Raw genomic sequence first — 14,967 nt, forward strand, 5'->3', positions numbered from 1 at the left:
CAGAACTTTGAAAGCGCGCCGGTGGAAGTTTTGTCTGCGCAGAAGTCAGCCCGGAGGACCGATTCTCACGGCAGCGACGCAGCGGTCCAAACGCACGCTGATCCACTTCATTCCCGGTTTAAATCGTAAAACGTGCGTCTTCATCACGCAGCGGGTAACCACCGAGCCATGAGACTGGGACTTCGGCTCGACCACACACTGTACTTCACTGTATCGGAGGGCAACGTGAAATGGTCCCGACTTGTCGCAGAAGCTGGGAGGATATAAGTAGAAGAGTCCACGATGCGAGCGCTGACTGTGCTGTGCGTAATCACGCTGCTGTGGGAGCCGAGCCTGAGCAACAGAAACTGCCCGGACCTGATCGTTGACAGCTGTCACTGCTCGGCTGAGAGGTCCAAGGAGCTGAGCAGGCAGCACGTCCGAGTCCGAGTGGTGTGTGACGATGTGGACTTGATGGACACCCTGCAGCCCAGCTTCCTACCCAACAGAACCGTTTCCCTGTAAGTACAGGACCAAGCAAAGGGTTTCATGTCACTGACAGAGTGTGACTCAGATAGGAGTCCCTGCAGGACAAGGAGTGCCAAGACTGATTTATCTGTTAGAAAGCATTCTGCTGTGGGGTCCTTATTAAAGCTCTTATAGGGGCCCCCTGGAGATCCTTAAATCCCTGTTAGGGGACCTGAATCCATGAGCAAGAGCATTAAATGTTATAAATTGATTTGACAAGGTTAAACAGCTTTGGCACAAATGACCAGTTATCCAGGATAAATGGGACACCTACCACATATCAGACATAAATAACGCACCCTGGATGCCCTCTGCTGTGGCACAGAGATGGCAACAACACACCAGAGAGTAAAACTGAAGTCCGTATAAAGCAGCAAAGTCAAAATAAATGTGTATATATATGATAAATAAATAGAAACACTGCCACGTTTCCTTATTTAATCACCGGCCCGGAATAAACCTTACATGTGCTGGGACCCCGAAGAGGTCCAGATAGGTTACACTGATTGATTTATAATCAACTGAAAATGATTTAATAGCTGTTTTTTAATCAATATGACGGTGGAATTTAGTTTTAGAGAGCTCTGTCATTCATTCAGAGGTCTGCCAGTCTTGTCTGTCGGGGTCCTGTGTGCAGCAAATCCTCCTCCAGGACTGATGAACATGATGAGAAGTAAACCCCTTACTGTGCCTTCAGTGGCCCTCTGGTGTTGTAGTGTTAGCTTCATGCCAGCCTCACCTGTCTGGTGTTGTTACTCTCAGCACATCTGCGTTTCCTCTTCAGGGATATCAGAGTTATTCAAACATTGATTTTCTGCTTCCACTGCAACTTTTGAGCAGCATCCCTTTAGTATTCGTCTGCTCCGCTCCTATAGATGAAATAGCACTTCAAACACTGGAGGGGATGATAACCCGCCGCCCCGCCCCTGTGTCTCTCCTGCAGGTGTACTGATTGACTGCTAGATTAATAGACTTGCTTTATTCTTGGAAACTTGAGGTCTGTCTTCGGAGTGTACAAAGCGAATGTAAAGGCCCTTTACAGCCGACCACTCAGTCTGAACCACCGGCTCCGTTGATTAATGGTAGCACTTTGCTTACTGCAATTTACTTGGAGTGGTGTTTGCGTCTGTGTAGGCAGGGGGAGCTTTTGTTCCTTTAAGTGGAGAATGGTTAAAGGCTTTGTTGTGTTTGCAGCTTTTAATGAAAGTTGATTTTTAAAGTGGCCTTCACACCGCGGCCTGTAACTCCAGGCTCTCCCTGAAAACGAACAGCAAGCGTCAAACTATCTGGATGCTGCTTGAAGCATCCCGGTCTGTCCTGTGTGTGTGTGTCTGTTCAGTGTGTGTCTGTTGAGTGTGTGTGTGTCTGTTGAGTGTGTGTGCGTGTCTGTTGTGTGTGTGTGTGTGTGTCTGTTGAGTGTGTGTGCGTGTCTGTTGTGTGTGTGTGTGTGTGTGCGTGTCTGTTGTGTGTGTGTGTGTGTCTGTTGAGTGTGTGTGTGTGTGTCTGTTGAGTGTGTGTGTGTCTGTTGAGTGTGTGTGCGTGTGTGTGTGTCTGTTGAGTGTGTGTGCGTGTCTGTTGTGTGTGCGCGTGTGTGTGTCTGTTGAGTGTGTGTGCGTGTCTGTTGTGTGTGTGTCTGTTGAGTGTGTGTGTGTGTGTGTGTCTGTTGAGTGTGTGTGTGTGTGTCTGTTGAGTGTGTGTGTGTGTGTGTCTGTTGAGTGTGTGTGTGTGTGTGTGTGTCTGTTGAGTGTGTGTGTGTGTGTCTGTTGAGTGTGTGTGTGTGTGTCTGTTGTGTGTGTGTGTGTGTGTGTGTGTCTGTTGAGTGTGTGTGTGTGTGTGTCTGTTGAGTGTGTGTGTGTGTGTCTGTTGAGTGTGTGTGTGTGTGCGTGTGTGTCTGTTGAGTGTGTGTGTGTGTGTGTCTGTTGTGTGTGTGTGTGTCTGTTGTGTCTGTGTGTGTGTGTGTGTGTGTGTGTCTGTTGTGTCTGTGTGTGTGTCTGTTGTGTCTGTGTGTGTGTCTGTTGTGTGTGTGTGTGTGTGTGTGTGTGGTGATTTTGAGCAGCCCACACCTCGTCCAGCACCATTCCTTGGCGAACTAAAACCCTACAGCGGAGCTGTGGCTGGCCAGGAAGCAGTTTTCCTGCGTTAGGAAATGTGACCTTTGTCAGGCTGAAGCCTCCCTGCTCGCTCTTTTGTTTAGATGTGCTGTGCAAATAAACAGATATATCAAGGGGAAGTATGTACATACCAACCCCCCCCTCCTGTAGACTGCCAACAAATCTCCCAAATGTGCTCCCTTCATCTTCTCCTGATCTCCACCACCTACGTAGACAATGAGCTCCTTGTAGAGCTATTTCCTCAATGACAACTTCAGCACAGTGTGTCACATTCAAGTGTGCTAACCCACATCCAAATGCCACCTCTAATTAAAGGCACAGGTTGCATCTCTTTTTGCCTTTTATTATTGTATCTGTAAAATGTTTACGAGGAACAAACCCTCCGATAATTCAGCGCCCTGCAAATGCCAAAGAAAAACAATTTAACAAGCAAATGAAAGAACATTTGCATAAATGAGAGAGATGAAAAGCAGCGTGTCAGTGACTCTCTGCGCCTCCATCAACATTTCAGCCTGTTTTCCTTATCTGGGTTGGGGCGGGGGGGGGGGGGGAGTGGGAGTGGGAGTTTCGGAGTTTGGATCTGGGCCTGACAGCTCTGTTGACCTTGGGACCTATCTGGTGTAATGGTTTCAGTGGTGCTGAGCAGCACAGGCGCCGTCTCACTGCAGCTGAGATTGTGGCCGACACCTGTCTCAGACAGGAGGACATGTCGCCTGTCTCAGACAGGAGGACATGTCGCCTGTCTCAGACAGGGGGGGGGGGAGAGCAGGGACAGATTGTGGAAGAGACAACGAGTATAGAGTGAAGATGGAAGATAGACATGGAGAGGCAGCGACTCAGGGACTTCAGGGAGCAACAAAGGATGCTGGGAAATGGAGGAGGGGATGCCTGACCTGGGTTGCTTAGAATTCAGAATTGTGTCTGTATTTACGAGCAGTGTTTTAAATGAACTCTCACATGTTTCCTGTTCGGCCTGGCCTGACCCGTTCATTTAAGCTCAGTCAGGGATGTCTGGCCCGCTGTGCTGTGGGTTTGTCTTCTAGCAGAGTCCACTTAAACCACCTGGTTAATCCAAATACAGGCAAAAAGGTGGAGCATGAGTGGAGACAGATGGATTTTAGATGTGCACTAGTACAAGGTGTTAGTTTGTGGGTGATCATGCAGCAAAAAAGTCATTCAGAGCTGACATTAAACCTTCAGGGACCTTATCATGGAGGTCTATGGGGGTGGACTTGCTTTTGGAGCCAGCTCGTAGAGGCTGCGGTGTGCAATGTTTAACATTGAATATTTGATATTTTGTCAAAGCAAGTTGACGTTTTGGACCTCGGTACTTCAGAAATAATGGCTTACAGCAGCGGTCCCCAACCTTTTTTGCACCACGGACCGGTATCATGTAAAACAATATTTTTACGGACCGGCACAGAAAAAAATATATAAAATAAAAACAAAGTGCATACAATGACAACTTACTCTTATGCTTAATTAGTGGGAGCCTTTGAGCTTTCTCAGCAATGAGGCGGTCCTATCTGGGGATAATGGGAGACAATGACACCCGAAGTGTGTTTCTTATGTCCAGTCCACTCCGTCATTTTGTTTTGGCCGTCATTTATTGCTTCTGTCCTTCTTGTTCACATTTTCTTCTTTCAAAAAACTCCATGGCTTGTCTTTTAATGCAGGGTGCTTGGTCTTAAGTGCCAACGCAGTTTTGAAGGCTTCGCCACATATCACTCAGAGCGGTCTTGTGTGAGAATCACCTGTTGCAATAAATCTGTATAGGACTCCTGATATAGTCTTTTAAATGCAGGTTTCTTTTTCTTTGAAGGGGTAGGCTCCTCTTCTTCTGTCCCCTCGTTAGGTCTTTCCCCTTTCCGAAGAAGCTCTCCAAAGACGTTTGTTTTTTATTCATGTTTGCTAGCTTTTAGGCTAATTTTGGGGCCGTATCCCGTGACCGAGACAAGCGTCTGCAGGTGCTTAAAGGCACAAGCGGATGAATCTGATCGATTTATAAATGAAACAGCTTTCAGACTCAGATAATGAATAATATATGTTTTGCTCAGTCGTTCTGTGCGGCCCGGTACCAAATGACCCATGGACCGGTACCGGTCCCCGGCCCGGTGGTTGGGGACCACTGGCTTACAGTGTTCGTACAGAGGCTCCAAACCACCGTAGCAACATGTCTGTTACTGTGCAGCTGCAGTGGACCGTTGTGTGCTAACCTATATGAATGATTAAAAGAATTGATCTGTGTGTGTCATCGTGCACAAAACACAGATTGAGCAGCAGAGCTGAAGAAACGTCTTCAAAACAAGATTCAGAATCCAGTTGCCTCTTGGAAATGACTATGACCTGGATGAATGAGAGCATTTACAGACATAGTGACCAGCAGGTCAGAGCCTCTTTTTTAGTATTTCTATAAATATATATTCTTTTCTCTCTTCTTCTCTCCTTCACTCCAGCTCCCTTCTCCTTCTCCTGCACTGTTATTCCTCTGGGCTTTTTCCTCCAGTCTGCTGAGGTGCTGTTTGTGCTCTTCAGACTTCTGAGTACTTCTGCATGAATATTTTATTGCACACATAGCCTGTCGGTACACTCCTGTGCGTCACTTCATTGACAAACCTTGAGTGAGTGTGCAGCAGATCAAGATATTTGTACAGTTGTAAAAAAGAAAACGCCTTAAATAATCAAGACACACACTCAGACCTGAGCGAGCTGGCTGCTGATCTGAAGAGACTTGACCAGAATGACCCTGATAAAATACGTCAAGGAATCAGGCCAATCTCCTGTCCGCTCTGCAGGCCTGCTTATCTCCACTGATATGGACGAGTTTTTAAAAAAGGTTCATCTTTAGATGAGCACGCTCTCCAGTATCAGTTGTCTGAGCCCCAGCGAGTGTATTATTTTACATCCCTCACATTCTTCCCTCTACGATAGCTAAAGCTAAGAACATTTGCCCTCAGGAACCCTGAGATCAGGCCTTATAAATAAGCAGCGATTGGCTAATCTCCTTATCACCTGGTGGTCAGGGTCTGCTCACACTGGATGTGTGTCACGGGTCGTGTAGGTCGACCGGCCCTCAGTTTGCCCTGAAATCTCTCCAAGCACGTGCTCATAAGGAACAGCTGATCAGCCCTGCTCTCAATAATGATTCACTGATGGAGAGTTCATGACCGCTGGAGGAGAGACGAGCCTGTAAATCTGCGCTGTAGCCTTGGAAAAACCAAGAATGTGTCGAAACCCAGACTTACCATCTAAAAATATTAGGTAAAGATAAATACGGCGTCTGCCAAGGATACGTCTCCGCGCTGCTCTCCCTGCCTCTATCCGCGGGTAAACACTAAAGTCACTTAAAGGGCCATAAATTTGAGAGGGAGCAGAAGAGGCCAGCTCAGAAGCCTGTTGTCTTTTCTCTGTGTTCTGACTCGCTGTAATACAAGGTGATTAAAACCCTGATGTGTGCTGCTTCTGGTGCACCATGTGATCTCGGTGGGAAGCGTATTAGCTCTCCTGCCTGTCTCACAGCAGCCTTGGCAGGCCTTTATCAGTGTGTGTGTGTGAAGCAGGGAGTCACTGTGCATCAGAAACCTTGATGTGTGTTTGCTTCCATATGTGTCACTCAGAATGACACCTTACCGCCTTGGCACAGTCGGCACAAGTCACTGAAACTATGGGATTTTTTTTTTTTTATCAGAGACAGATATTACATTATTAATCAATATTAAACATCCACAGTCTTAAAATAAAAACAAACAGTTATTATTATATTTTATTTAGTAGAATTATACCATTAATATATGCACCCTGTCCTCGTATCGTGACGTTTCGTGAGGTCGATATTTTGGTTCTTTTAAACTGAAATGTGTGCATGTATCTTTAACTACATCTCTACGTGTCCAGGGGGGCGGAGCCTTGTCACAATGGCGAAAATGGCGTCACTGAAAGCAATGGTTTTCCTTGTAAAAGTGTGTTTATTGTCATGAATTCATGTCTTTTTAGATGAGCTAACCCCTTAGCGTCTTTAAGGCCTAACCGTAACCAGTCGTTTTTTTTTTCTTTATGCCAAATCCAACTGTGTCCATCCAACAATCTGCCTCCTAAGACTTTGCAGCTGTACTGGTTCTATGATCAGATGGTCAGACCAAAAGATGGCGGCCGATGTAGAACTGATAAAACTATGTAGAGACAGAAATGACAGCCCCCGGTCTGTGCGTCCCCCCCAGAGCTGTAAACCTAGGGGAATTTTAATAAAATGTGATATTTTACTGCATGATACAGTTAATAACTTTAAATCCTGATTGATTCTATCTTGACGTTCTGGCACAATATTATGTGTAATTTTAGTTTATGAAGCGTAGCAGCTTAAGCAAGTATTTATTTGAATTATTATATCTGTTATTGCAGTGAAAACACTCAGAAGGACTTGATTTAGGACGGCCTGAATACTGACTGTCTGCAGATGTGCTTCACTGTCATGTGAACATCTGTAGGTCTCCCCCTGAAGCAACGTCCGTTTCCCATCCAAGGTCAATGTTAGTAGATATGAAATATGTTATTCTGGTTTGCCATGTCTAGTAACTCGATCTTCTGAAATAACACCGGGGTTTGGCTGTTTAAAGAGCAGTGGCTGAAAAACCTTGAGGCCAGCGGATCTAAATGTTTGTAATAGTTCACATCGTGATCTCCGCTCCTCCGTCCGTATGAACGGTGTGCGCTGAATGGCGTCCGTGGGAGCTATTTTTGTTTCTCCTCTCTTATAATAATATATCTGAGCGTCTCTGGTGCATGGCGGGCTGGGCTGGGTTTTGAGAGTGGCGACTTTTTGCTCAGAAATATCCCAGCTGTGGCGTGCAGTGCAGTGAGAGTGAAAGCAAGAGCTTCTGTTCGAGGGAAGAAAAGACATGAATCCCTTTAAAGATTGAAGCAGGAATTAAGAGATTTGGGGCTTTCATTGTTTATAAATTAGGCTAAAATAACAGACATCTGATGAATTTCTGTCCCTGCATCTTTAAGGTTCATTTTTAACACAAAAGTCCACAAAAAAGACTCCATGTCCTTTGGGAGAGATGTGAAAAAGCTGCATTTCATAGATAGAAAATCCACGCCTGGCTGTGGTTGGTGCTGCTGGAACACAGCAAGCAATGACATACACCATTTGCTGCAGCCCACAGACACAGACAATGCCGTGTCCGTGCGCTCCTCCCTCATTGAAAGCAGCTTATCCGTGGAGGACATAATTGATAATGTAAATAGAAAGTTGGACGGCTCCTGCAGAAGTTTGTCATGGGCTGTTTACACAATGTTCAATTCTGTTTTTCCTCTGATTTCCTGGACATTACGCAGAGGCCTGAGATAGGCATGCAGGGGTCGCACACACATGCAGCACAGCACAGCACAGCACAGCACAGCACAGGACACGCTTGAGTTTGCACAAACAGAGGACGCCTGTCCCTGAGTGGGATGTCTGTCCACAGAGGGAGGTGTAGCGGCCTGGGAGGACACCAGCGGATGAAGCGCAGTGTTCTCCTGACCTCAGCCAGTTGAAACTATTATTTTCTTCATGTCTTGGTGTGGAATATCGTGAAATTGACCTGTTCAGGTTCCCACCATGTCCGGCTGACTCCATGCTGGCTTGTGTCTGCTGCAGTTTTCTGCTTGTTGGAGAGCTTTGTGTAAAGATGAACCCAAACTGACAGAAGCGCGGCAGGATATTGACGTGTGGATCAGCAACAATAAAAATCCATATGAATTGCTGCTTATTCGCTTTTGGCTCCCTAAATGAATCCCTGTAGCTACGTCTTATAGCACACTTCCACACGGCTTAGAGCTTTCTGATTGATTTGTGGGGAAAAGACTTGCAGGCACAATTTTACAAATGATTTTTTTCCCCCAACACACACAAAGGCCTGTCAGTGAGCTAACACTGAGCTAACACTGAGTGAAGGTTGAGCTAGCACTGAGATAATACTGATTTAGCATTGAGCCATCACTAAGTTAGTTTCTTTACATTTCAGCAGATAAAATCACACTCGAGACGACCGCTGGTTAATTCTAAATCAAAAATGACTCATTTAAAATGTCAAAGTGGAACGTTTGACAGGTGAAGACTTCTTCCTAAGTGTAGTCGTCCTCTTCTAAAGACTCTTACTTTGTCCTTCCCATTAGTTTTCTGAAAAAACAAAAATATTTAATTTAGAAAATAAGTGAGATATTCTCTGATGTTTGCTGGGAAGGGAGGCCCGAATGTAAAAAAAAAAAATAATCTTAGATGTTGACACAAATTTGCTGACACCAGTTCATGTCCATCCTGGCCCCTTTTGCTGAGACAAGACTTCCTATCCTAAATTCTGCTTTTCCTGCCAAGACAACTGTTATCACTCTTAAGAGAAATCGCTCCATTTCCCAAACAGTGCATTAGCAAGCTGGTTAAAAGTGCAAACGTGCACTTTGTCCTATCTATTATTTATTTATTTTAAATTTTACAAAACAAAACTATTTCCTCAGGAATGATTCGTCCTGAGCACAGATGTATTTCTTTTAAACTCTCTGTGTGTGTGTGTGTGTGTGAGACACCATCACAACCTTTTTCAGTGCACACACTTCCGCTCTGCTCCCCAAGCAGTTTGGCCAGCAATCTGCCCGTTCAGCACAATGCATTGTGGGACCCCGCTGCTTAATCCCGGGGTTAAAACTGCAGCCGTCACCACAGAGGAGGCTGGTGACACATCCCAATTACCCCTCTCTCTTTCAACCTGGCCAATCATCCCCACTGCCCACCTTGTTAAGAAAACATGGGAAGGGTGGTGATGGGGGAGGAAGGGAGGGAAGGAGGTGGAAGGATCTGACCTTGTGCAAATGTGTGCGTGTGTGTAGGTGGTGGCTCAGAGGTGGGTGGTTGCTGACAGGAGATACGCAACATCACACATGCAAAGGAGAGCTCGAGGCAGCAGATCACATGGGCATGCAGAGAGCGAGAGAGAGAGCAGCCCTGCAGCGGATGATTTAAGAGGCTGCTGCTGGAGCAATCAATATTTAAGCTGATATAAAATCCAGAATTGCTCCTGATGGTGTGAATCTGGCGTGTAGAATAAGCACGATGCATGTGATGAGCCACTGAAAGCCCTGGAACTGATCTACTGTTAGCTTGTGTTAGTGTTTAGCTTGTTTCTGTGTTCTGTCTCCATGCTCACCAGCTAGGTGCTAATTTTGTGTGCTGATGATTCTCTGTTGGTTTGTACCATTGTTGACATAAAAGTATTGATTAGTGTAACTTTAAAGTTTTGATTGAAAAAAAAACGCCTGCTTCATTGAGGCTTTAAAACCTGAGGTAATCTGCTTATGCAGGATTGTTTCAGGGTTGTTTAAGCTGATTTGACTGACAGTCGGCTGGAGTCGTAATCCCAAAACGTTCATCACTGTGACATACTGATCGGTACATGGAGGAGGGACACAATTTACCAAGTGAGCCCTCAAACAAAGCAAACGCTTACTATAATGTGCTTCAGTGACTTTGCTGCTTGTAGTTTTGGTTGAGTCCGTATACTGTCCTGTCAGTGTCAGCCACAGGGTTCTGACTGTGTGGGAGGCTCAGTGGCAGCATCTGAGTCCCCCTAAAGTCCCAGTTAATCCCAATTCAGGCAAAAAAAAAGTCAGGACTTGCTCATCAGTCACAGTGAACACGCCCATGATTATAATAAATCTTGGTATAATTAAAGTCTGTAGTCAGCACTGTGATGTGTTGGCAGGTGGAGTTGACCAATCACAAACTCCCTCTGTCCTTTTCTTACCAGAAACACATAAATAGGCTCTCAGCTAGCACCGATGCACCCACACTGTTGTTTTCTTTGGCTGCACTTCCTGCCTTATCCTGTTGTTTCTCTACGTTTCTACCTCTAAGGTGCTCATGCCACGTCTCGCTCATGACAGGGTGTTACATTTGCCATTTATTTCCTGAATGTAGCATGTAGCGAATTAAGAGAAATAAATATGATCATCTTTTTAGTCTGTTGGGTCAAAGTTTGAGGAAACTCTCAAAGCCCAGCGTGTGGAGTAATATGACATGAAGTGTGTGCATTTCTTTCTTTTCCAGTTAAATGCATCACTCCGAGCACATATAGAGAGCGGGAAAATGGAAATGTAACCAGATGACTGTCACAGAAATAATCAAAATGGAGGCACTGCTTCTCTGAATATTAATTCATCATGTAAAGATCCCTGTGGCACATTTCATTGATTTGTTTGCTGTTGTGATGTGAGCAATGGATGGGTGAATTTTGCTGAACTGGCGTTTAAGGCTTTTCTATTAGGCCGATATTTTGACATGGAGGAGTGCTGTGTGTGTGTGTGTGTGTGTGTGTGTAGGGGGGCTTGGATCATTACCCATCTTAACCACAAACGGCCATAAACAAGGCAGAAACGTGGCCTGGATGAGTAATTTACAGCCGCAATCTCATCAGACATGAATCCTTATCTCTTGCTAACATATTGACAGTCTGAGGATAAACAATTTATCAGCCATTTGAATAAGTAATTTCCCACTAGCTCTCTTTTTATGATATTTGCAGATGTACATCCCTTGGCTCGTTCTGTATGCTCATCTCATCCTGTCTCCCTCTGAACAGAAACCTGAGTAACAACAAGATCTCTCTGCTGAGGAATGGCTCCTTCTATGGCCTGGCTGCCCTGGAAAAGCTGTGAGTACTTAAATCAAGCTCTCTTTTACTGTTTTGTCCTCCCCAGAGTCCTAGTAGCTGTCATCACGGGAGTAGTTTTGCATTGTAGCTGCAAACAGCAAACATGGGGACATGGTGGGAGTTAGAAGGTCCGTGTCAGGGGTTCAGACCTTGTGCTTAACCTCGATGGCCACAGTAGGTATCGGAGAATTGGGTGATGCATAGCGTCATATAAAATGCAGTGCAGGATTAAGGCGCTCTGACAGTCCCTGTCGATGTTGGATCTCACACAGAGGCAGCGCAGGCCTGTGTTCATGCAGCCTGATGATGAGCTCTGTGATGGCCGCTCTCGTCTTGAAGTCGACTATTGATTGCCTTCACCTTCGTCGTGCCCACTGATCGCTGATTTTCTCCCTGATGGTGACACTGACATTGGCTGATGATGAGGAAATCTGAAGTAGTGTGGGGTGGGGGGTGCACTGATGACTTCCTTCCAGTCCCTACACACACACACACACACACACACCCTGAGTACTTGACAGTTTAACTCTGTAATGTCTGTGGAATAATGCTGCCCCTCTGCTTTTCGGGTGGCGCTGTCGCTGGCTGACCTACAGGATGATGTCACCTGTCTCTGCGGGCCTTATTAGTGCCATTAAACTTCTCTACTCTCATCCCTTCAGCTCCAGCGGTGTGATGGAGGGATGCTTGCGAGGCTTTTAGGGACATTCAGCCAAGGCTTTGCCGCCGCTGACCTTTCGGAGCAGCAGTTTGCGTGGTCTTAACCGTTCCTTCACCTCACTCGCTGGGTGCGGGCCGTCCAGCCCTGCCATAGGCAGCGTTTGGCAGGAAATGTGTCTGCTGCGAGCGGTCGATGCTGAGCCAGGTTGCCTTCTTTGACTTGAAAGTGGCGGCCAGCTGTTACCTCGTCTGGCCCCGCTGACTGACTGCCTGCCCGCACGGCTGGGTGACTGGCTGGATCGGGAGTTTTGAACTGATTGACAGGCTTAATAAGGCGTGCGTGAGTGTGTGTGTGTGTGTTTGCAACACTCCTGCAGCAGGTGGACACACAAGGGACAGGAAAGGAACCATGGTGGACACAGACCTCAGTTCTCTGAACACACTTTGGTCTCATTTAATCACACTATGGTCACACTGTACTTTGGCTTAGATCTACAACGAGCATGCAAACATGCTTTGCTATCATGGAGACTCTAAATTGCTGTTTTAAGATTGGCTACACACCAGACTGTTTTTTCAGATGCAGCTACATGCATTATCTATCTAACAGAGGATCAGCGGGAGCTCTGAGCTTGTTTCGCTGACACAGAGTGTGTTCCTCACGTCCAGCGTGGTGTGCAGAACGCCCCGCTTCCAGACATGTTGTTAAGAATGGGAGCCGGGCTTTCAGTGCTTTTGTGGCGATGTCAGAATGTTCCACCTTATCTCTCAGCAGATTCACAAACCACAGGGTTGTGGATTTATTCATTCGTTTCAAGACAAACAAACAGATGGACAGAAAATCTGTTAATATTTGAAAGTAAAAGACCCTGCGGAGTCTTAAAATCTGAAATAAAAAGAAAACGGGCTACGGCACTGGTCTGTAGCCCGGTGGTCGGTGGTTGGGGATCACTGCAGTAGATGACTTGGCCACACACACACACACACACACCAGGAGCTTCATTAATCCTCCAAGGGCATTCCTTCTGATGAGACCTGCCTTGATAGCCCAGATAGTGTCCTCTTAATGGAGGGTCCCTGTATGTTGGATGATGGCCTGAATCTCCCCCATATGGACACAAGCCCATTACTGGCAGCCAAACTGGGTCCCGTGGGAGCCCGAGCAGAAACAAAGCCGGTCAGTGTTCTCCCAGCTCAGAAATGCTGAATCCAGCTTCATCATGGGTTCCCACCGCAGAAGGCCTCACTGTGTGAACCCAGCCGCTTCCACGTCTCACACTGATGACACTGAATGAGGGCCGGTCTGATGTTTTTATACAGAGATGGGACTGAAAATACATTTAAGTGGGAAGATATTTTTTTATGAGAACTATAAAAAAATATTACAAAATCCAGTAATAAACCAGACGTTAAAGTTATAGCACTGGGTGTAAGCACTCAGCATTTATTGTAGGCCTGAGGGACACAGTGTTTTTACAGTGTGACAGCGGATTTATTCTGTTGTTCAGTCCAAACGTTATTCGTCCTGCTGCAGGCGGAGGAGGAGGAGGAGGCCGTATCAGAATTCAGAGCGGCATCTTCAATCGCTCATTTTGAAAAGCAGATGTCCGAGGTGCTGAGCAGGCGTCCTCTAAAGAGTTCCCGTTGTTCTCACCGGCGCAGCGACGTTTACTCACTCGTCCTCCCTGCGAGTGCCTCTCCTTGGGAGGTGATTGATGAGCAGATGAGTGGCAGGTCGCTCGAGGACGCTTCCTCCGGCAGGTCGTGCGTAAGTCCAGACTTTCAGGACTGCAGGAGGAAAAGGGCTCGATGATTGTGTGATCATAAACCAGTCCGAACCTGAGGTGAGCCTCAGAGGGTCAAAGGTCATAGGTTAGCTGCACGGCCGGCAGAAAAAAGATTTATATTCTTGTCAGGTCGATAATGTTTGATTAAACACAGCGAACGGCTCAATCTGAGATTTTATATACACATCAGCGTGTGTCACTTTGTCAATACTCTCAGAGCGCGCTGAATAAATGGTTCTTCTGTGAGCTCCCTAATTAGAAATATGGAAATGAAATGTTAACAGATCATTTTTTTTTGCTTCAATATTCAAACTACTTAACTGTTTTTTTCCCGTACACTTCCCGTGTACCGGAAGTGTCACGTCGCTAGCCTCATTTTTAGTTCAGACCTAAGCCAGATGTAAGCCATTCCGGCTAGATTGAAATGATCCAGATATATCTGGATTCATGTTGTTCAGACTCAGAAAAAAGCGATCCGGATACATCCAGATATATCCAGATACAGCCCCAATCTCGCTCTAGCTGGATTGATTTCCCCAGTGTGAACGGGGTTTTCCTGATTCCAGTGTATTTACATTTTTGTAAAATCAGTAACGAGGGTAAAGAGTCCACATAGAGAGGCCCTCACAGTGCCTTGGGTTCAGAGACACTTGCTGTGACGTTTCGTCACGTTTACATTTATTTCGTGTGTGATTTGTTGAGATGAACTCTACATTTCCCAGAGTTCCTTTATCATGTAGAAGAAGCACGTCTGTTTGTCTCCCAGCTGTTTACCTAAGAGAGGACGATGAGGCCTTACATGGATCAAAGCGCCGTCTTGAAATATGAATGGTTTTATTGTTATTTTACAGGAGACCATTGCTGGGTCACAGCCGAGGCGAGGCATGTGAGCAGCATGGGCGTGACCGAGTCAATGACCAAGTTTGGAGAAACGGAGGCAGACGGACTCTTCGTCAGTCTCCCCCTGTTTTTCTTCGCTGAGTTATTAATCACAGATCGTCTCCTACAATTAAAGCGAGCAGCAGATGGAGCATGTACGCCACAGTTTAATGGGAACATTTATAATATTTATTCACAGCTTGGGAATATTGGGAGTTGTTTCTTTGCTTTGTTGTGCTATGCTATTTAAAAAATCGCAGCAGAGCAAGAGGGCCCGCATCAAAAGCATCTCTGAGAAGAATTCGCTTCACACTCTCCTTGACCTCTTGCTTTGTT

General features: G+C 46.0%; 1 protein-coding gene across 1 annotated transcript in view; it reads left to right on the forward strand.

The window, feature by feature from the left end:
* Positions 1 to 109: 109 nt before the first annotated feature.
* The window catches only part of adgra1b (adhesion G protein-coupled receptor A1b), a 121,500-nt gene continuing 106,642 nt past the window's right edge, over positions 110 to 14,967 (forward strand). The window contains 2 exon segments of the mRNA XM_028423197.1: positions 110 to 500; positions 11,234 to 11,305. Coding sequence (XP_028278998.1) covers positions 169 to 500; positions 11,234 to 11,305 — 404 coding nt within the window. The 5' untranslated portion in view covers positions 110 to 168.

The sequence above is a fragment of the Parambassis ranga genome, chromosome 15, assembly GCF_900634625.1.
Source record: "Parambassis ranga chromosome 15, fParRan2.1, whole genome shotgun sequence".
NCBI classification, from domain to species: Eukaryota; Metazoa; Chordata; class Actinopteri; family Ambassidae; genus Parambassis; species Parambassis ranga.